The sequence below is a fragment of the Pieris napi genome, chromosome 7, assembly GCF_905475465.1.
Source record: "Pieris napi chromosome 7, ilPieNapi1.2, whole genome shotgun sequence".
In the NCBI taxonomy this organism is placed as follows: Eukaryota; Metazoa; Arthropoda; class Insecta; order Lepidoptera; family Pieridae; genus Pieris; species Pieris napi.
Window position 1 is genome coordinate 7949083 of NC_062240.1, and position 24141 is coordinate 7973223.

The 24141-nt window shown below is 32.3% G+C and overlaps 1 protein-coding gene and 1 long non-coding RNA gene across 3 annotated transcripts in view; one reads left to right on the forward strand and one right to left on the reverse strand.

Annotated features, from left to right (window-relative positions):
* The first annotated feature begins 886 nt into the window (after window positions 1-886).
* LOC125051225 (zinc finger protein Gfi-1b) overlaps window positions 887-24141 on the forward strand; it is a 54668-nt gene continuing 31413 nt past the window's right edge. For both annotated transcript variants that reach the window (XM_047651437.1, XM_047651438.1), the window contains exons 1-2: window positions 887-1064; window positions 21448-21570. In XM_047651437.1, coding sequence (XP_047507393.1) covers window positions 941-1064; window positions 21448-21570 — 247 coding nt within the window. In that variant the 5' untranslated portion in view covers window positions 887-940. The remainder of the gene's footprint in view (window positions 1065-21447; window positions 21571-24141) is intronic.
* Window positions 7279-8510, reverse strand: LOC125051226. Its single transcript, XR_007117255.1, has 2 exons — window positions 8218-8510; window positions 7279-8056 (listed from the first exon to the last, which is right to left on the reverse strand). It is a non-coding gene; the product is annotated as an uncharacterized LOC125051226 (long non-coding RNA).

Genomic DNA, 24141 nt, shown 5'->3' on the forward strand with positions numbered 1-24141 from the left:
TCGGCTTTGCTTTATCATAGCGTAGAGATGTAATTAGTTTTTGAAAAATGAGACAGAGTAGGCAAAAATTATTAATGAAGGTAATATTAAAAAATACTTATAAATAATAAATTTGTGAGTGTCCAATGTGGACTTATAGCTATATCTTAAACTTTTGAATAAGTACAAAGAATAACTGAAATAGTTTGTGATGTCTGTAAGGTCAGTATAAATAGTGAAAACTTTTGTTTGATAACTAGTACTAGTAGAAAGCGATTTAATTCCTAGATCAATTATCTACGAAAGTTCACAGGACTGTAAACACCACTCACCACATATATAAAATTAAATAAGTAATAAGCTATATATAATGTATACGTGAGATACGTCATTTTTAAAAGCCTTTTTACTAAGTCAGCGGAAATAAGTTTTATTATCTGTTACTTACTTTTTTAGTAATATTGATAGTTATATCAATAAAACTTCGAGAAATTATAAATATCACATGATTTAAAGTATAAATATGTATTCAAAATAAAATAATCAATTATATAACCGTATTCATATCGCAATCATAAAAATGGTATTATGTATCTTCGCGTCACCGATACAGTATAATCCCTTCCATAATCAACAAAAAACCTAACACAAGACATATTATGAAAATTTCTCGCGCATCGTTGGAACAATAAAATCTATCAGGAATCATATTATTGTGTTACCTATACAAAGTGATTGTCACGCGTATGGCGGCGGGGAGCGGGGCGGGGCCTAATCTACCACGCCCAACAACGGCTGATAAGGTCCAAAACCCCATACAAAAAGTATACATTTTCGACCTTATTAACATGATAGAGTTGACTCTACTCAGCATTGTGAGGGAACTTTAATACATACCCGCGGTCCGCGCGAGTCGCACGTACGTTAGTAACATTGTGTCGGTTATGTTTTGACGTTTAATATGGAAGTAAGTGCTATGATACCGATGCCTTTGGACTTTTCCATGGTGAGAAACGGATCGCCGCTAAGGGATGAATCGCCGAAGCCAATCTCGAACAGCGCTTTCAGAGTTGTCACCCCGAAAGGTAAGCTTTTATCTCGAAGAAGTAAATAAGGAAGACTTACCAACGAATAATTCTGTTTACCCAAATTTAGAATGAGGTTATTATAAACCATGGTATATTTTATCATATATTGGTAATACAACAAAGTGCCTATTTGATAAGGCGTGTGAATTATTAGAATTTGATAGATTTAAACGGCCTTTTTGATGCTTAAAAGTCAAAACTTATCTCGGCTTTAACCCCTTATCAAACGGACACCCATGGGTCCATGGACAAAATATTGTGTATACCAGACATGTCGATGGGTATCACTTCAGGTGAGCCTCTTGCCCATTGTTATATAAAAAAATATTAATGTAGATACATATTATATAACTTACATTAACATTCATTAGATCTTTTTTGTGTGTATCTAGTATGTACTAGTAGCCTAAGTACATAAATGTATTTTAGTTTAAACTATGAATAAAACATTTAATTCTACACTTAGATAACCTGTAACGCTTTTCTTACAAAATTCTTTATCTATAAATTAGCTTTAAAGTGTTAAAATTACAAGTGTTATTTTTCTATAGTTCATTAAAACAAGGGAATATTCTATGGTAATATTATATAACATTTTTAAGGCTTTTAAACTGTTGTCGGTTAGAATAATAACCAATAAGGAAGTTAGAAAAGCTCTGCTGAAAATCAGCGTAGCTCTGCGGTCAGGAAGCGGTATGTGCGGCTACATACAACTTTAACTTTGTAAATTTAGATGTATTTATATTTTATTTACGAGAACAACATCCACACACAATTAAAATACAAATTATATTATTTATTTCGTATTATAAAATTGTTAAGCGATGACAATGAAGATGGTGACCATGCTGTATTCTCTTGTATGTAATAAATATTTATATGAAGGTAGATGTAATATAGAATATAGCTTTGAAAATTATAAAAAATAGATATTAATGGTTATATTTATAATTGTATGTTGCAAATGATATATTATAAAACATTTAATAATCAAAAACGGATTTATTGTCGGAGTTAATGAGCGGGCGTTAGACATTTAATTATAAATAATGTTACTATTGACGTAACATGAAGATTACTTATAAAGACCAAACTAATAAAAAAACTTAGTAAAAGCCTCGTGGTTCGTATATTAAATTATTTTTTTAATTATAGGTAAAGGTGCCTAAACTATATACTTATAAACTATAGTTAAAATAGTTTAATCGATAAAGAAAACACTTTTTTACCGGATTGAAGTTATGTATTATTATAAATTTACAATTATTTTGCATAATTTTAATTTTTTCCGATGTTTCGCGTGCTTTTGTTCCAATCCGCGAAAATAGAGGACACCGTGAGCCATTTCTGCCAAAACCCTCCATCTTTTAGTCGATACCAACTCCGGGGAAATAAATACAGATAATACATCTTTTTCTACAGCTGTGATACTTTTTGACATTCATCACCTTTTGTCTACAGTCACCGTGACCATGCACGCTGTAAAGCACGCGAAACGTCGGAAAAATTTAAAATTTTGTAAAATAATTGTAAATTTATATTAATACATAACTTCAATCCGGTAAAAAAGTGTTTTCTTTAAATGCCTAAAAGTTATGTCAATAAAAAACAATACTAAGTGTAAGCGATAGTTTGACTCAAATAAAAACTAAAACTTAACTTTTCATTGATACTCAAAAACCTTTAGTTCCTAAATTATCTTCGAATAGTGAAAAAATGTCAAAAAGAATGCCATTCTGATTGGTCAAAGTACGGTGTGTTCAAAGGAAAATGGTGAAATTTTAATTTTCAATTTCCCCGATGAGAGGGTGTTGCTTTTTTATCGCGCCTCGGAAGACTTTGAACATGTAATCAACTTTAATTGAAGTCGGCTACGGCTAAGCTTCTTGTTTTGTATGACAAAAGATTTTACGTGGACTTAAAGTCTTAGTTTTGATGATTGATACGAAATAAAGAACGAACCTGTCGAATTTAGTTCTAGAACTTGACTTAACACCACGAAGTCACACCGCAAAATTTAAGAAGGTACGCTTTATGCTTGATTTCTATTTGTGTTGTCTTCATATCCCATATATAGTAGTAAACTATTCAAGGGAAACGGTAGGAGAACACCGGTCATGGGGACCACCATGCTTTATTGGTGGTAATGCCATTAAATTGTAGCTTATGTGAAACGTTGGTACTTTCAACACAGCGCCATCTGTTAGAATTGTGACTATCAAATCATAAACAAATATTTCGCAATAAAATAATATTGCGGGTATAAATTGAGATCTAGGCTATCCTATCTTTTAAGTTAGATCAAACTACACACGGTGTGCAAATTTGCTTGAAATCGGTTCGGTAGTTTAGGAGTCCATAGCGGACAAACAACGTGACACGTAATTTATATATATTAAGATTACAAATTTAAGCTTTCAACGTCCCTATTATGAATTTCACAAATAGTAGGTACCTATACTTTATTTAGTAGTAGGGTTTTAAGAAACTAATATTTTAATTGATAACTTACCTTTTAAGCTATTGTTATAGAAAAAATATTAATAAAAATTATCGGTAAGAAGTGCAAAATAGTTTTTTTTTGTTTTTGAACCTCTGAAACATTTGGTCAATTTGGTGCCGTTGTCTTCTTTTTAATTGTCTTTAAAAATCAAGAAGTGGACTTTTACTAAAGTTTTACTACCCCTGTCGATGGCACATCAATTTATGATTATAAATATTTTCTAATAACTAAAATGTATTCAATAGTAATGACGCAAGCAACCCTCTATTAAAACGGTGATCCGGACTAACCCTCAATATCACTTAATTTCTATTGTACGGAATCTAACGAATAAACTACCAATAAATTGAAGGTATTAAATAATTATTTGATAGCTTTATTACTTCTTTCATTCCCTTCTGAGACACAGGTACGTCCGCCCACCAACTTGTCATTGCCGTATCTGTTTTAACTTTGTGTTAATAGTTTAATGAATATCTGTATTGATACTAATATCTTATTAACGGATTCACGTGAAGAAACTTTCTATTTTATGCATAGAACCTGAAATTAAAGTAGATATTATCAATTCTAGCCCTGACCAATAATTTTTTATAGTGTAGTAATGTTTTGCATTAAAAATAAATACAATACAAAAGTGCTTAAGGCCAATTTATTCCGCTAAAGAATTCTTTAATATATAATAATTCTTAGTACGCGTAATATAATTGCGTAAATAATACACAATGACTGGGGAAATTTCATAATAAATAATTGTAATTGATAAATACGTTAATCTGTCAAGGTATATCATAACTTCATATATGTAAACTCTGCAATGTCTTTAAAAAAATCTGTTTATTAGCGAGAGCTATTTGAGAAAATCAATAGTGTAGTAACTGCATGATTGTATAATTGTATATTAATAGAATTCTTCATGTCTATTAGATACAAAATGCAATAATAAAATCTGATACAATTAATATTATATAAGAGTGTAATCGGGGATTGCTAATAATTTCTGTACGAGACATCTGATCCCGTACATAATCGGATTTGGCTGATCGAACACCGGTTTATTGAGTTTGTACGTTATTTCTCGTTGTGCCACTGTATACATTGATTTTTAATGGGATTGCTTACGTAGAGAGGATGTTTTTAATTAGTTTTTAGTGCAGTAAGTATCCTAAAGGTATAAATATCTGAGCAAAACGTCTGTGACGTGTGTTCATAGGTTTAGGTACGTAGGGCCTCTAATTTCACAAAAAATTGTATATACGTTTACAATATCTTTTTAAACACATCTTTATCTTTAAGTCATATGTTTCCATAAAATCTTATTTAATAATGTATAATTAATTTATACTACTACGCCTAAAGCGGGCCATAGACGGACCGCATGTTGCAGTCAAGACCGACTGCAACATGCGGTTTGCTCAGGAACTGCTCGAGCGGTCTGGGTATTGCGAATATGAATTTAATATGGAAACTGCAGATCGCCGTGCGGCGACCGCTTAGAGCAGTCGGTATCGGCTGCAAAATGCGTTCCGTCTATGGCCCGCTTTATTCTCAACTCTGAGATCGTGCCTTGGTTGATAATGAATTAGATATAGAATTAGTAATAGAGTATTTTATACAATGTCTCTACCACTATTAGGTCTGGGCCACAAAATTTTGTATCCGTGATCATTTCTAATAGCCAAGTAGATGATCAACCTTTTGTGTGTGCACACACACCGTCGACTTTTTTGGTCTTAGACATGCCGGTTTCCTCACGATGTTTTGCTTCACCGTACGAACGAATGTTAAATGCGCACATGATGATGAGTCGCACGTTGAAACCATTAGGCCAACACTGCTCAATAGAGTATTTTACTTAATAATGTATTGACCTCTGATTTGCCTGTCGTCATCCATCATCAGGAATGGAAATCCAATTTGTTCACATTCAGCTCTGCGCGCGGCACCCCTAAATGAATTACCGCGCACGCGTCTCCTATTCCACGATGATTTAGTTTTATCCTAAAAGCGCTTTGAAATCTGTTATTTCTATTACTACCAGACCTTGTATATATATTCCTTCCGCTTTTCATTGATTTGTTTTAACAAAATAGTCAAAGACGAAACATACTTCATAAAGAACAGATATAAAACTAAAAAAAAACTATTGTGCGATTTATCAAATCGAAAGTTGAGAGATATGATTATATATTTAAATTACATTCCTCAAACTAGATCATTTAGTGTTACTTACGGCATTTAATACTGAATTATATAAGTTCCGATTATTGAATTAAATAGCTGAGTTACACCGTTATTAACATATATAATAAGTGTAATATGGACTAATAATAATAATAATAATAAAATATAGCCGTGCTAATAATTAGACTATAATAATTTAGACTAGAAAGACCAGTAAGGGGTGATAAGTGCCTTTTTCCCCGTGGGTTGAGATGCTTAAGGAAGGTACAAACGGAACCTGCTTAAAAACCGTGATTTCTTACATAATAATAATATAATAAATGTACAACTTTCAGTCCGGCTGTCCATAACTGTTATAATGTTGCGCGCACATGTTGTTCCGCGACAAAACGACGACATTAAAATCGCACGGCCTTGGCAACATCCTACATCCGCTTCTCACAGCTCAATCTTCGCGTAAATGGCTATCATTTGTTGATATTAAATCCTTTTTAATTAATTACTATATTAAATACATTACGTAACCTGCCAAGTGTGGAGATGTAATTATGTTGATAGGCAGTCTTTATAAGTTAAGAATTGTTTAATAAACGAATAAAACCTTTTAAAAGCCTGTTAGAAAAGCTAAGAAAATGGACTTATTTTTGGTCTATGCTTTTCAAGTACATTTAGAGGGATTAAAACTGTCACGAGATTGATAATATTATATTAAATGTTTGTGGATATAAACAAGGGCTAAAATAAAGCAACAATACACTTGACAAAAAAGTTAAAGTAATATTGCAAATCTAAGGGTGAGATCTATAGTGCGCACTTAGACTTTGCTCTGACTTAACTATCGAGTTAAGACACAGTCGGTATTTATAGAGCAAACTGCGAATCTCTCCGAGTGTTGGCTTAGCTTAATCCCAAGTCCACGAAATCGACGACTTACCAAAAACTTTGACTATAAGCCTAACAAAAATAATGGCCTAAAATTTGCTTTACCATCATATCTTTTACTGGACTTTTTATTTTTGTCGGTTTTTAATGAACGGTGTTGCCATTTTGTATCGGAGTTCCATAGACTTTGGGAAAAATAGAATTTGAATTCAAAGAAATTATAAATGATCTTGATAAATACCTATGAAATGCATGAATTAAAATAATTACACATTATTATGGTATTTATTGTTGTTTATTTATATTATTTATGTAATTGTTCAAATCCCATTTTTGAGAAATCTTAAAAATAACTGGTGTGATTTTGTATGTCACCTGGCAGCCCTGGCATATTATAGTGACAACGAAATTCAAACTATAACCTAACCGATGTCTCTCCTTCACATCTGTTATTTTCGTTTCCCTGAATCTTCTACCATTTATTACCTGACTACCCTAAAAAATTTGAGATAGGAGTGGAACATATGAAATTAAAAAATCTGTTAGAAATAGAATTTCTTCAACAAAAATATAAATTAGTATTAGAAATATGTATTACACTTAAAAAAAGAATCAGAAAATAAAAGATTAAAATGAAACAAGTTTTGTTTTGATATTCTTTATTACCAAACAAATTACCTAGTTAAATTGTGCAATCACATATTGCCGGAATGCTAGACCTGTAGGAGATCTTTCATTGTTTCCGTGTTACTCAACTTCTGCTGTCAGCAAGATCACCATCATCATAAGCATCCCTTCTCTGTATACCTATATTATGCAATACAGCACAAGCTATAATTATATATAACTAGTATTTGTCAATTTTGACTGTAGTCCTAGCTGTAAACATGGAAATTTCCTTTTTCACACTCCGAAAAACCTTTAAAAAATATGCCTAGTTCTTATTTGAGAATAATTATAAATATTGTCAGCTCTTGTCATTGGATTTAAAAGTGTTGTTAACATGAAGTTAAGTGCTGGATAACCGCTGTCACCTACAAAATAGGCATTTTCTAAATATCCTGCTGTCGTGTGAACTGCCAGGCCACCTGGTCACTATATCAAATATTTCCATATCAGGCCCTATTATTGCTTGCACATTTACAGAAAATTACCCTTTTTTATTTCTGTATGCTTCAGAGTGAGCGATACCTTTGGGTCTATTAATTTTTATATGGGTGCAGTCAATAGCTCTGATTATACTGTTTAGGTCATGGTGAGTATTAGATCTTCCTAATTCTTCAAACTTCCTTTTGGCTGTGTTCATATTTCTTGGAAAATTTACAAATCTAGGAAGTAATTTACTCAACTCTGCAGAGACTTTATTTATAATTAAACAGCCTGTAGATTGGCTTATTCTGTTCAGATCACCACACACCATCTGTAATGAATCAATGAATTATTATTAGTTACATATATGTTATGTTTCTGAAAGTCAGAAGACAAATGTCTTCAACATATAATGTAATTAAAATCATTTGAGAATACATAGGTATAATATTCAAATCAAAAAACCATACATATTTATGAACACAATATTACCTGAAAACATCCAGTTGCATTTTTATGCCTTAATGCAATAAGTATTTGCAATTGCGGTAGGTTTGGCGATCCTCTGTTGTTATAAGGTTGCAAGTTTGTAATGATCAGTGGCAGGATCACATTTAATAGCGTGTGTTTCAAAATACGGTTCCTTCTTTTGAATTCATTCTCACCGTACAGGATGGAAGGATTTTGGTTGTATTCGTTCCGAACATATACAACACTTTAGGCAAAATTTTCAATTGTTGATATTTGATACAAGTGCTCTGTTGTTGTTGTCAAAACAATGCGATCCGTTCTACGTAACAAAATTGTTGTCATCTTTAAATAATTAATACATTTTCTAAAGGTTACTCGTAAATTTCTAGTTATTGCAATAATTTAATAAATGAATACATAAATAACAATAAATTGAAGATATATGTGTACCGTTTTAGATGTTTAAATATTTGTTATTGTTTACTTTTTTAAAGGATAATAAACAAAGTATTGCATGAAATGAAACATCAATTTGTATTTTGACATTTGCAGTCTTAGCTTGGGCTTAGCTTAATCTCACCTTTAAAATGTCTATAAATACGAAATCATAGTTTAACCTTAGTGTACACTAAGCAAAGTTTTTCGTAAGGTAAGTCTGAGCAAAGTCCAAGTGCGGACTATAGATCTCACCCTAATAGTGCTTGTGAGACTTAAAATAATTAAATAAGATTCAGTACAAATAAGTTTAACAATTCATCAGTATTAAGAATAACATGTATATCTCTATAATTTTAAATCATACATTCACATAACAAAGGAATTAAAAAGAAGGATTATAAAGGAATATAGGAAACATAATATATTTATTTACAATAATATAAATTTAAAGGTAAAGAATATAATAGAAGGCAACTTACTTGTCCTGTGAAAGCTAACCAAAAATCCGTTTGAAAATGAACTTGCGGACAGCGTTCAAAGGTCCCATTAATAAATAATTTGGCTAAATCGGCTTCTGTGAAGGGATTCGGCCACGTGCGGACCATTAATGTAATGAGCCCTGGAATCTTTTCTCGCGTCGTAATTATCTAAGTGTGGGATGTAAATCAAGGGATTTATGGCACAGTTTAAATGCATTTGAAAAGGTTTTGCCAATCCGTAGTATATTTAAATTAGTATATAATTGTTGCGTGTGTTCAATGTAGAATAAATAGTTCAGTAGGGCGATTCTCCTAATTGATGTATGACTCGTCGTGTGTAACTGGAAGGAAGCTTCAAGAATAGAGCGTATCAATTCTTAAAAGGCCGACAACGCACTCACGAGCCCTCTGGCATTGAGAGTGTCCAGTGAGAGTTGAGAGGTTGGCGGTATGGAGCCCGTTTGCCCGTTTGCCCCCTTCTATAAAAAAAAGTTTTGCGTCTAAATCTAATAGCGTCACTATATAATTAATTAAATATTGACAGTCAAAGCGCTACTGGCGCGAACCTATTTAAAAACAGAAGACTAAAGCTGCTCTTTAGGGTATTAAATTGTATTAAAACGTCACTGAAACTTGTCTTGAACTAGAGCCTTAATGTGTGCACACCTAAAACATATTTCTACGGGATATAGCACGTTTGTTTAATATAATTTTACAATCTCTATATATACCTGTATAAAATTCTCGTGTCACAATGTTAGTTACCATACTCCTCCGAAACGGCTGAACCGGTTCTTATGAAATTTTTATACATATTCAGTAAGTCTGAGAATCAGCTACTATCTATTTTCAAACCTGAATTTGTTGTTTTTTTTAGATTATTTTTTAGTTTGTATTACTTTATGATACAGCATACAAAAATACATACAAGCCCACTACAACCAACCCCTATTTTTTATTATTATAGATAGTTATTTTTATTAAACTAAAAAAATGCCTATTAATAATATACATACATGTCAAAACAAACGGTTGCCGGGTCAGCTAGTACCATTATAAAACTATCCCGACATTTCAGAAGTCAAGGTTTGATTGGTCTTCTATTATAATAAGATTCGGGAGTATTTCCGATCTATAACCCTCGTAAGAGTTCGTAAACATAATACGTATAATGTATATAATATAATACGTTTGTGATATACATACAGAGGTTCTTATTTTGTTCTTACCATAGCGAAGCTCGAAGCTTAAATTTATGACTCATTCCGCAATGACTAGTATGACCCGCGATCTTAAATCTTAACCCTATTAGAATCTTCCTGTTCAAATTGGGTTGAGAAATGAGCGGCTAGATCAGACGTCGGCAGCCTCTGACCAATCAGAGACTTGACTGATGGACATCATTGGATGTCCTAGTGATTTAGGTACTTGATCGATTTGCATTTATGTACTGTTATGCAAACAGTGAAAATACTTCTCAGAACCTATTAAATAATAAAATAAATTATGCTCAAGTCATCGACATTCTTCAGGCGTAAGATGCTGCAGCCGCTGTTGATCCGTGACCAAAAGTTATAATTACAAAGTAGATTTTTATTTTTTTTTTATATTTTAAATTGCACGTTTATATTTTTTAATCTAGTTTTTTTTACTTTAAATGTATAAGTTATTTTCTCTTTATCATTGTAATGTTTCCCTCTAAATGTTGTGCACACTTGTTATTGATGCACAAGCATGTATCTTATTTTCTATGTCATGTGTTCTCTGAGTTTGTATGTATTTCGTTAGTGTGCCTTTTAAAATAAAATAAAATAAATATTATTAACTGATTTAATGGCCAATAGCATTTTGTTTCTGTGTGATAATTCTTTATAAGCAAGTGGGTTTAGTATATGCAAAACATTCATGGTTCTCGATGTTCACATCACATTATATGAATATTAATAAATAGAAACCTATATTGCACGGACGAGATTCGAACGCAGGTCCGGAGTACCACGTAATTTAGACCTCTAACACTGCTCGAACAGACCGTGATAAAGAATACATACTTTACTACTTGTATATATTTTAATTTCTTATATCAATCATATGTTGATCGCATTAAGACATGTTAATTAAAACGTAGTCATAAAGCGTATTTAAAGACAAAACATAGATAATGGCATTGGTAACGACTTTGCCCTCAATCCCGAGTCTCCCACGGGATTTGGTTTCAGGGAGATTTTATTATTCGGCTTATATTTCTGGCATTTGATGGTCAAAGCTATTTACTATATAAAAAATGATATAGCATTGTGATTATTTATTATAGTATAATCCAGCGGCACTTTTGATTTGATTAACAATTTTTTCATGGTTTTCTGATCTATAGAAAGATCTTTCTATTAAATTTTATATGATAGTGTACTAATAGCGTAGAAATAAATATTGTTTCTATGGTAAATTTGTATTGCGGATAGCTTAGAGCATGTTTTGGAATAATCTATGTATATATATTATAAAAATACCTTCAGAGAAATAGATGATGATAGCTAATATTTTTCTTTTCCATTCAAAGGCAAAAAGACCAATACGCTGTTAGCAATACAGTCGAACATTAAGAAAATATATGTTTAAATTATTGTTAAACTTAATTAGGATAAAACTGTTTTAAAAATAAATATAGAAATTGACCTTGAATTGATTAGAAATTGACCCTATAAAATGTATTTAAGGATGTTTTTACCACACTTGTTTATATGTTTGCTCCTTGATACACTTTGACTCGAGAAGTTCTTCTCTCGTACCTTCGACCACTAAACCACAATACCAAGGCTTAGTAAAAATACTCAATTGCGTTCAATTGAGATTCTGCCCTGTGAAAACATTCAATCTCGCACAATTAACACCTCTTAACCCGTTCCGCTGTTCGCACGACAATCAACTACTGCGCCTGATTAGGCTGCGTCTTCACTAACGACCAGAGATGCTCTTGCCATTGCCGCGGATGTAAGAGATAAATATCAATCAGGATTCACCTGAACGCCAACATCTTACAACACAACAGATGGGTCTCAAGTTCTAAGTCAATGTTGATTATATTATGGTTAAAGTGATGTTATGGAAGTATGAATCAAGAGCAATGAATCTTGTAGCTTAGAAGACGACGTCAGTCAGATCCCGGATTCAATTCCCAGCGAAAGACTTTGGGTTTTTTGAACGTTACTTCTTTTTATTGATAAAAAGCTTGCCAACTCTCGGCATACTGATACCTTGGTAAAACAACCACAAAATACAATTTTTAATGTGACTATAACTTAAAGACTTCTTTGACTGATGCTTTGATTACGGCAAGACATTGCCGTAATCAAAGCATTAAAATCTCAATTTTAATAAGAGCCATAAATTTGTGTACTCCAATCGGGACTTCCTTATCAAGATAGAACCAAAAGCAGTCTGAGTCAGTCTCAACACAACCAAAATCGTTACATGACCTTATCCCAATTCTTCCAAGCCGTTCACACAGCATCTATGAATGAACTACGATTTAATTAAACTAGATGTTAGATCAATTAAAGTAGCAGATGACAAACAATGTGAGTAATCATGCGTGGGCGGCGTGATTCCGTGGGAATCGGCCTAGATCGGAGTTTATTAGACGTGGGCTAGACTCTGGTTTCGCTCACAAAATCATTCCTGCAGTGAATCACTAATATAAGAGATTTTTACCAAGTTCTTATACATTTTTTTACAATGGCATCAGTATTAGCAATGCATTTGAAAATATTATAATGACGGCTCATTGGTCTAGTGGTTAGTACCCCTGACTGTGAATCCATGGGTCCCGGGTTCGATCCCCGGCTGAGACAAACATCGATGTGATGAGCATTTGGTGTTGTGCTTAGGTCTTGGGTGTTTAAATATGTATTTATATGTCTATCTATATATAATATGTATGTATATCCGTTGCCTAGTACCCATAACACAAGCTTCCACCAGCTTAGCATGGGACTAGGTCAATTGGTGTGAATTGAAAAAAATTGTTTTTACATATAATAGATATGTTTAAACTAGTGTTTATGCAAAGCCTAGTTTCAGTACACTATATTTCATTAAATTAGAAGATTACTATTCAGTGTATAATTATATTAAATAAGGTTAAAATAAAATAAATAAACATTAATAAAGCTAAAACATTACCTCGAATTAATGTGATTTATAGTTTATTTTATAACATGATGCATTTGTTATTTTTGTTTTAGATTATGACATTTCTTCTCGTTATATATAATAGATGTTTCTTCACATTATTTCAAATGTTGTTCTTATACTTTTTTTTAGACATTTTTAAGTTTACCTTTAATAAGTGCACAATCTTTAACATTAACACAACAATAATCACATACGAAATAATGAATATATTAAAAATATTTGAATAATGTTTTACCGTATTGACGAAAAAATAAAACCACAATATTGATTATATTATCAAAATTGTTCGGTTAGACCGTTGCTAACCGAGACGTATTGCTAATTAGACAGAATAGTCAACTTCCTCTATTAGCGTTCACAGAAAAGATTACGCGATATTAATTAAAAACATTGTTATGTTTGATATAATCCACATCAGGAAGAGGTGACCCGGCCTGAACCCTAGAATTCCACAAAGACTTTTGTATTAAATAAAGAAGTATTCAGAATTATGTAGACTGCATGTCACCAAGATAACGGTGTTCGGGCAATTTTGACCCGTATGTATAATGAGCTAGTAATTAGAAATGTTTGTACGTGGTCTTTATATGAAATTCTTGGAAGAGATAAGTTGGCAATTGTTATAATATGAATGAGAGCTTTTAAAATATCGATACAGTGAGCTCATATCGAACTCACATACTTAAAAAATGTGTTTACAAGTAACAATACAGAATTTAGGTTGCATTACTAGAATTGATAAAATCAAAACTACGCCTATTCATAAAGTTAACTTTTGTGAGTTAGAATTACCTCATTAAAACCACAGAGGTACAACATTTTAGGGCTAGGCCTGAGATTTCTGTATCTTTCATGAGGATTTGTCCTTGTCTAATAGATAAGTTGGCGATCAGCGTTCTGTGCTTGACACACCCCGTCTACTTTTTGGGTCTAAGGCTGGTTTCCTTACAATGTTTTTCTTCACTTACAGCAAGTGTTAAATTCGGGCATAGCACACAGCCGAGATTCGAACATACGACTTCCGGTGACTCTTCACACACTGAAACCAATACTGCTATTACCTCACACGTCAATAAAACATCGAAATTAATATATTGCCTAATCAGTAAACATTTTTTTTTTAAAGATAATAGGTACGTATATTTGGGTATATACAAAAGATACATCTCAAATAAATTTTTAAAGATCAAAACGAAATTATTAAACAAAAATATGCTTTAAAATGGATATTATATGGTATTAAAAACATCGACAAATCAATTTAATATATATACAGGATTTTTAAGTAAAACCCTTCAATTTCTCGTGAAAAGTCCACTATAATAACTGTAACATAGTATAAAATCAATATATTGGATGCAATAAGTGATCTGCTTCCGTTGAAGTTTAGATTGTGGGTGAGTGGGTCGATTGTAACCAATAAAGCTGCACTGATCAGCGGCTGACCACCCAGACAGTGTAACATGACACTGCGCAGATTACAGCCGCGCATAGAAGTGCAATTATAGTGATCTTATGTTAATATAAAAAAGAAAGCTTCTATAATATTAAAAAAAAACATAAAAGCGTACCAATTCTTAAAAGGCCGGCAACGCACTCGCGAGCCCTCTAGCATTGAGAATTTCCATTGGCGACGGTATTAGGGCAGGAGGCTCACCTGATGTTAAGTGTTACCGCCGCGCCACCCATGGACACGCACATTGCCCTGATCAATGCGTTGCCCGCCTTTTAAAAATTGGTACGCTCTTTTCTTTTTCTTGAAGGACCCTAAGTCGAATTGGTTCGGAAATACCTCAGATTCGACATAGTGGTGGTGCACGGCAAAAAGTGCCTTAGTGCATAGTTGAGGAACCTTCGAGGTGACACGGATTGTATTTTGCGTTGACGTCCGATGATGAAACTCAGCGGAGGTATTAGTCCAAACAACTCTGAACACTCTCCATGGTAAATGCGGTAGAAGATGTAGGTCAGATGTAGGAAGATAGAGGTCGTCGGTGGTTGAAATCGCTCTTCGCTGAATAATAAATTAACATAATCCGAATTAAGAGTTACGCGCCTAGACTGCTACCCCTCCATGAATTAAAAGATTTTAATTATATTTTAAAAATAAATAATTTTATTAAATGGTTCTAAATTACGAAGAATTCAATATTATGTAACGTCGTTCTGAACTACTACATAGCAAAAGGTATTCCCAAAATTCGTTAAGCCATTATCTATTTTTAAATAAAAAAATACTTGTAATGAAGGTATTTATTTGAAGTACTTGGGATCCATTTAGATTCCTTACTGTAATCTAGTCTTAGTAAGTTAAGCAATCAATATTAAAATCATATAAAATCTACCAACTAAGGAATAAAATAATTTTCTTACAAAGTATTTAATCAAATAAAAATTTAAACATATAAATTATTTGATTCGCGGAGAACCGCATGTGGTCTAATTGGGAGGAAAAATCTCATAACCACCACGTGCTTGATAAAACTAAAATAATACGTAAAATATTGAGAATACCCAAATAATTAGGTTAGCCGACATAAACTACAGAAATTAAACACAAAATATGCTTTATCTCTTTATTTCCACGTGTCTTATTAAATAAGATACTATTTTAATGACATATTTAATCGAGGAAAATTTAAATGTTTACAATAATTCTTCGAATAGTTTAGTGTTTTATACTATAGCCTCGTATGCTTATAAGATTTGAACTATAATCATTTTCCATTTCACAGATTAAAAATCAATTATATAGGACACAAATAGATTATGAATGGTCCAGAAACCATTTGAATCTGCTTAAAGCTTAAAGTTGCGTGGTGTAAGTAAAAACTCTAAGTAACATCAAATGTAAACACTGCACCTCGCTACAACGTGATACTAATTGCAATAAAGTGAGCAATAATTGAATGATAGCCAGTGGGATCGCTAAACCAGCAGGGCGCCGATCGGCGCCGCCACTATTTATAACCCTCGTATAGTTTCCATAGTAAGCCGCAAAATAATAAGAAAAATAATTGAATTAAGAACTAGAAATTTATTGCGCATCAAGTTGTTTTATCTTGTATTAAGAGTTTCGGAACTAAATCGAATTGATTCTTTCTTGATTTTGAAGGTTTAGATTATTTAGACTATTTTCTTCACATCATCATTGACCCGGGCTGGAACTGAAATACTGTAGTTAACAGGTATAACTATGTACCAAAAGTAGAATAAGTTAAAAGTAAGAATAAGAATCGCAATAAAGCGAGGAAATGCTGCCAGCCGGACCAAACTTTTTAAATATCTATTTATTAATATTTAATCATTATTCTTACTATGTAATTTTAAACTGTGTGTTGGAAAAAAATATTTTTAGATTATGTACCAACATACGTCCAACACAGGAAGTTTCTTAAGAAATTAGGTATTATAAAAAAATGTGTTTATGTTTTGTTTGAGTTACCCAGTTAATCAAACTTATTCTATACCTAATTTGATTGATATAAATTAGTTTTGTTTTAAATTAATTTTTATTTTGTGATTACGACATTTGACCTTGTCAAATGGTGTAAAAAACACAAGCTAAAAGCGGTTTGGAAATTGTTAATTTTATAGGTTTGCTTCAAAATTATTAACGAATAATTTTTATCATTATCATTATGTATTTATAAGTTATACGGGCTGTGTCTAAGAATACCTTTGAGCTATTGTGGTATTGTGGTAGAGGGTACGGGTTTGTATGTGTGTATACAGTCATTATTAAAAAATCATTATTAGTATAAAATTTGAGGTGATAACTGAAATTTGATAAAAACATTTCATGAATGTAGATAAGTGTTGTAATTATTAGAAAAACACATATGTTATCTTGTACATCTGATAAATTGAATTCAATAAATCTCTTTTCTATAATCCGATTAGACTTCGTAAATATTGTTTTGTTCATATCATTCATGCCATTTTGATTTTCATTCTCATTTATTCTTATAATATTTAATTGCTTAAAACTTTGTGCTACACTTTTTGTTGTAACAGATATCAATTAATTAATCGTTCCACTCAATTTTTTATTTACAAACAAACACTTATCAGAAAATGTTAGAAAAAAAATATACACGTGCGCTATGACATGAAAACTTAAGAATGCGCAGCGCTACCAGATCTATGCAACTTCCTGACAGTCGAGTAGCCCACAATATCGCAGCCTTTTATATCAAAGAAATCGCATTAAAATAAAACTACTAAATTACCGTAGTAACGACAGTTAAATGCGTTTTGCTTCGGATAACTACCAACTACCGGTATAAATATAATTTTTGCAATTTCTCTTATGCATTGACATATCTATGTTGATCGCATTGACGGCTAATCTTACAAATCCACTAAGATCGATCGAAGGTTAGGTCGATATTCCAATAACTGTTATCTTTTTACAACATCTGTCGTGCGCAGTACTATAGTATATATAATAACTAATCAATATTTTTTTAGTAATCAGTTATAATATATATATATATTTGTTTTAGGCTAGTGCCTGGGTTCAGTTTCTGGGTCCGTAAGGATGTTTTAAATTATGTAAAAAATATTCCGTTCATATTTACTAACAACCCGCCGTAACAATTATATAAAATAATTAAATGATAAATTAATGTAATGGCAACGTAAACGCTGATGCCTGTTTGGCAATACTTACGAGGCGTAACCCCGACGATTTAGATAATCGCCACGTCTATAAAACTAAGAAAGCATCAGGGAGCAAAAATTACAGCGTTGACTTGATGAAAGAATAGTTTTGTCTAAGTAAAAATTAGTTACCAACAAAGATTATACGCTTATCACCCAAGACTTAAACAGAACTGTAACACAGGAAGCAATATTACAATTGGCGTCGTCGACAAATTACCGCGCCCGCGCCGGACGGCGGTCATTGATTCCTGAACTGCGCTGGCGCCGCTTTCGTTTCCAGCTTTTTTTTATTTATGAATTATGCTCTATCATCTACGACAGATGACTCATATTGAGAATGGAGGTCAGTTTGATTTCATAAATGAAGTTGTTGCATATTGCGTATAAACACGTGCACCAAGTTTTTATGTACATTTCGATTCGTAGATTGTAACATGAGATGGTGGGGCATTTGACGAATTTTATTCGGAATGAAAATAGTGCAGCCTTGCGATTCTGTAACTCACTTTTCGAACTCTCACAGCGGTTATCACAGCGGTGGGCGCGCTCAAGTCAGTCTTGAAGCAGTCATTTTACGATTTGGCATTCTAATAAAGAGGGAGCTTGTAATTTATTGTTTGTGAATGGCACGGCTGAATGTAATGTAAAGTAAAGAAGAGATAAACACTTTACAATTCACAAAAATAGGGTAAATTACAGTTTTTGTTAGTGGACTTTAATGTGAAAAATAGCATATTTAAATACATAAAACACGCAGCTTATTATAAGACCAATAGCTGTAAAGTATTTTATTAATATCACTCTCAATGCATATAATAAACGGTTAAAAACACATTAAAAAAGGAATTGCTAATCTACGGTGACCGTAGTAACTGTTTGACTCATACTCACGAAGTAAAAACTCATTTAGGACCTCACAAATCCACTTTAAAACCAATCAAAGTTAAATCAATTGAAAAAGCGTATATTCATATTAGCCACGCGCGACGAGCAGGCGCCATCGAATCGGTCTCTTCCTTAGGATGTAGCACAGATTGTCCTTGCTCTTATGGCTCTTATCCTGTTACGAAACCGTCAATTCAACACGATTTATCATTATATTTGGTTAGATGTTGATAATAGTATTAACCAAACTAGATAAACAGGAGCTGTCAATAAATTAATCCTTTGTCCGATTACTGAATCCACCTTAACAAATTTTTATTAGGTACTTAGACACTTATGATTACTACTATTTATTACGCATCATTTCGTACTTTGATTGGCAACACCGAAGGAAAAAATCGCGTGGATGTTCGCCAATGAAATGGACTATACAAGACAAAGTCAAAACTATACACAGTTGTAAAGTGTAAACAAAATTATTCGCTATACAGCTGTCCACGATACATGAGTTTACTAAGTAACTTTAGTTGAATTAGTGGAGTACACTTATATCGTATAACTTTCATGACTGAGGTATGAATGGAAAATTATAATTAAAATTAACTATAATAGCGGAGTTTAATTGTAATTACAGTAAAACCTTTAGTTCCTGGCATGTATGCAATAGTCGTAGATATGTCTATAACATCAATGTTCCCTGTATCATCGTAGCATACATTTACTTTGTGTCTAATATGTTGCTATTAGCGAAAAATTTCATTTCAATACTTCGCAAGCATCCTCAAATTAGATTCTTACATATGAAATTGGCGGTTTGTATGGCAGGTACAAAAAGTAGATTATTTTAATAGAACTTATTTAATTAATCAAAGTATGTACCATTGCTATGTATGTACTTTCGCCATCTTATAAACAGTTCATTGATCCCTTTACACAAACATTCGGACTAGAATCAATAAAATCTTTGAAGGCGGTTTCGACTACCCCATCAGAGTTGAATTTTTTACCTCTTTTACCGATATGGAGTCCAAAGAGGAGATATTTGAGGTCAAAATGGCCAGTACAAAACCCCAATTTTATGTGTAAGAACCAATATATTATATTATAAAATTTTGGTATTAAGTTTAAATTGTAAGATAGTACACATATTTGCCTCGCCCTTCCTATCAAACGTACTAGTTTTTGATGAATGTTCCTACAAAAGATAAAACTTTATCATACATTTAGGTAATCACTGCCACAAATGCTATGATAAAATTTATAATTACTTTTATCACATGTAATTGCGTGTAATACCTTGCTTTTGATGCAATCATGTCTGTTGAGTTGTTACAAGTTTGATTAATTAGTGGAAAAACCAACTAAGGACAGTAGGCGATTTAAAAAAGCATTTCTTTATACACGTAATTTCAATATCGATTAACACTATTGTTCTTTCCTCTGTTTTATAGGGCAAAGACAATTAAAGTAAATTAATTATCTTTACATAGGGTAGACCTTTAGTACCTACTTCTTGTTAGTTCTGTTAGTTAAGTAGATTACTTAGTTAGTCTGGCAGGTGAAGCGACTTAATCTTTTTTGAATGTTGCATGAATTGATGAAGGATTTTTAGAAAACTTTTAGGTATTGTATTTATCAAAATATCTATTGAATTTGTATTACATTTAATATATTTCATATTTACAATCAATTATAATTTTCTTAACCTACAAAGTAATAATAAAAACGATTAAATAGAAAATCAAAACAAATTTAAAAAGTTTGGTTCCATAGAATTGTGTCTTACGTGAAGTTATTCTATTCAAGGTCATTCCGTAAACAGCTGTTGATTAGAAATATTGTATTTTACGAAGTTCTTCGGCATATGTTAGTCTTCAGGGCATATGTCCTAGTAGTGTACTATCAGTACTTAGCTTAAATGTAGATAACAAAATTTAATACCGACAGATATAAAAACTATAACTATATATGTGGGACAAGGTATAATTAAAAGGCGTTTGGATTATGGCCAACAATCATATTTTAACATCGGTTGATATAGAAATTATTATGAGGGGTCCTACCTATAGAAAGAGTCCGGTTTCAAGCCTATATTTATAAAGAATATTACTTGTATGTGCATAGTACGAAAAATGTTCTTTATAATCATATTTTATTTAAAAAAACTCGAATCAAAATTAAAAACGGTAACCTAAATGATACATAATGGGCGCAAGTGATTTGTCAATATGAATGAGTTTATGTTGAAAGAAAGCAAATGTCAAGCCCTCATGCGCAGGGGCAATCGAGCAAATCAACTCCTGACACTCGTTGATAAAGCAATTGAGATTTTGATGTCGCGGCCCTGAAATGGCACTGACACTGTAATGTATTCTTGAATCGGCAAACTAAAATCCTTAAAAGCTCATCATAAGCTAGTATTTTTTAAAACGCTTTAAAAATAGATTAAAAGTGGGGTGTGGCAAAAACTTAAAATACACTCTTTCTAACAGTTCTGGGTTCAATTCTCGCAAACCAAGGTTTGAATTGATTAATGATAAAAATAAAATCATGGAATGTGACAAATAATATACAAATTCATTTTCAGGTGTATCAGCTAGTGAGGCTTTGAGGAATGGCATCTGCAATTCGCTGTGGGGTGCATCCAGCACACGTCCTGATGGAAGATTGACACCACCACCCCAGAATATGGATACGTACAATAGTAGAGGTAAGGTAACATTGGTAATATTTATATAGCTTAAAACGTCGGAAGGTATTTTTATCAAAATATAATAAGGTTGTATAGGGATGAATCGATGAGTCAATCGAACCAAGATCACCATCATTAAATAAACCAAGAAATTATGAAAAACTCAGAGGTCAAAACCTACCTACGAGTAGTTAATGTATACGGAGAATGGTTCCGCACAAGGAAATTGCAAGGCAACTTAGAAGGTATTTTTTAGCAAACCTGACATGTGATTGCTTGGCTCCATAAATTTAAGATAGATGTAATATTGTGTATAAGTTATAAAAATGTTTTTTTTCTCTCTGTTTGATGATTTCGTTTCGTTTTTTTGTATTCATTTCTAATTCTTCTGTTTATTATGAATTAAATGTCTACTGTGGTACTCTTCGGGCACCAATTTTTTGTATTTATTCTAACTCTTTAGTTTATTAAAAATAAATGTCTAGTTTGTCCCTTCAGTCACCAAGGTTAAACCGCTTAGTAGTTTTTTGGTGTTGTCTGTACTTTTTTTTTAATTATGCATGTCAGGCGAAGACTGTTGCGCAATAAATTATCTCAACATCAATCGAGAACCGTCGATTTTTAATAAACCTATGACGTCACGAATTCCAATAACATCAAGCAAATCCCACGGCTTCAGATTTCGGGCTGACACTATCTTATCGGCCGAAACCGTTATCGCTTAGCGAAATTAACGTTTGTTTTATGGCTCTGATTTGCCGGCGGCAACGACAAAGCCATATCAACCTATCAGTTCAAACGTTACGTGTTATGAGACTTGTAATTCATGTATCGAACACGAATTTCGATATCACTGATAAGGTACAGTCAGCATAACACAACACAAGGCAGAAAAAATACAAGGTTTGCTGCGTAGGACCTATACAAAATTTTTCTACACCAATACCTTTTCTTTAATTATATAGTTTTTATATTTTTAAGTTTTTGAGCTGAGTTATATTTGATACCATTAAAAGAGTGAGCATTAATCATTATACTTGATGAAGGTGACATTTGTAATATAAAGAAATAACCTTCAAATGATACATTTTTCTGTGTCAAAAACTTGTAGTTTTTCTGCTGTCCGTCCACTGTATCATGTTGTAAATCCGAATTGGACATGTGTACCCTTGTAAGCAAACATTAGTTACAAGATAAGGCAATGTTTGAAAAGTATGGTTGTACATTCTGAGAAATAATAAAAATCTGTCCTTCGTGAGCCGCGTCCTCACCGTAGATGCGATATTGAATATGAATTTGATAACTAATCCCTGTCAAATTCTTTATGTCGTCATCAAGTCACTGAAACACAACATGAAAGTAAACACCAATAAATAACAACGTGTTATTTTGCGAGTGAATTTCGATGTTGTTTCGGAAAATGGTTTTGTTGTTTATCAGTAGTAGATTTTAGGTATATTAACGCCTATTATCTTTAAAATATTTATGATATTAAAATACAAGTTGTCATCTTCCATTTCAATTATTATCTACTTCACACATGAATAGACAACAAAATGGATATGTCGTATATATATAAAACTGAAATAATTCCAATCATAACGTATAATAAAAATAGAAAGATTACGAACAATAATCCGACATTCACTAAGTCGCTTTAGACACAAGTTGTTACAATCGTTAGATCTACAGTAATCCTTTGTATTTGGATTTCTTTTATTTATTTATTAAAGTACACCACATCTCATATATAATTCATTACCTACAGTGTTAATTACAATATTTTCAAAAATAAATAAATATTACAAAATATTTTAAAAATAGAATATACATATGACATCCAACAAACTTTAGTTTTTACTAGTAATTTCATATTTATAAATACTTATTCGCCTAACAATCCGGATCCGATAGGCGCTTAACAACGCTCTTTTGTTATTGATCAGCCCACTACCAAATATATCAAGCTCTGAATAAGTAGCGTTTATATTGTTATATTCGCAAAGAATAAAACATACTTTCCTCCTTATATGTAATATTTTTATTTAGTATTGTCTTTGATTGACATAACTTTTTTTTATTTAAATATTTTTATTTATAGAAACTTCTTACTGTTAACAACTCACGTATTGTGATCATTTCAATTCAATTCAATGGTCATAGCGCAAAGTCACGCGAACTTACGTAGGGCTAATTCAGACATGGTCAAACAAATGTGAATAATAGGACAAACAGGGCACCGTCGTGACCACTGGGCAAATATTGACATCGAGAACACCCTTTGATTGATCGAGGAGCGTGCTTACTGCGAAACACGCGATATCCATATTTATTGACTTAAAATTCAATTGTTTTATTTGTCACGTAATTTTGTGTCAAATGACACTGTTACACTAATATTAAGTGTCACTTATATTAAGGGTTATTGAAGTGAAACTTCTTTAGGCGCATGAGGGTAAAATTTTTACGGAACGTCACGAAGATGTGCAGCGTTTTTGTCAAAGAAAAGGGAGAGAACGATTGAGACCAATTGAGAGAGAGTGAAAAGGGTGAATTACCGTCAATAGAAATTCTATTTTTAAAATTAAA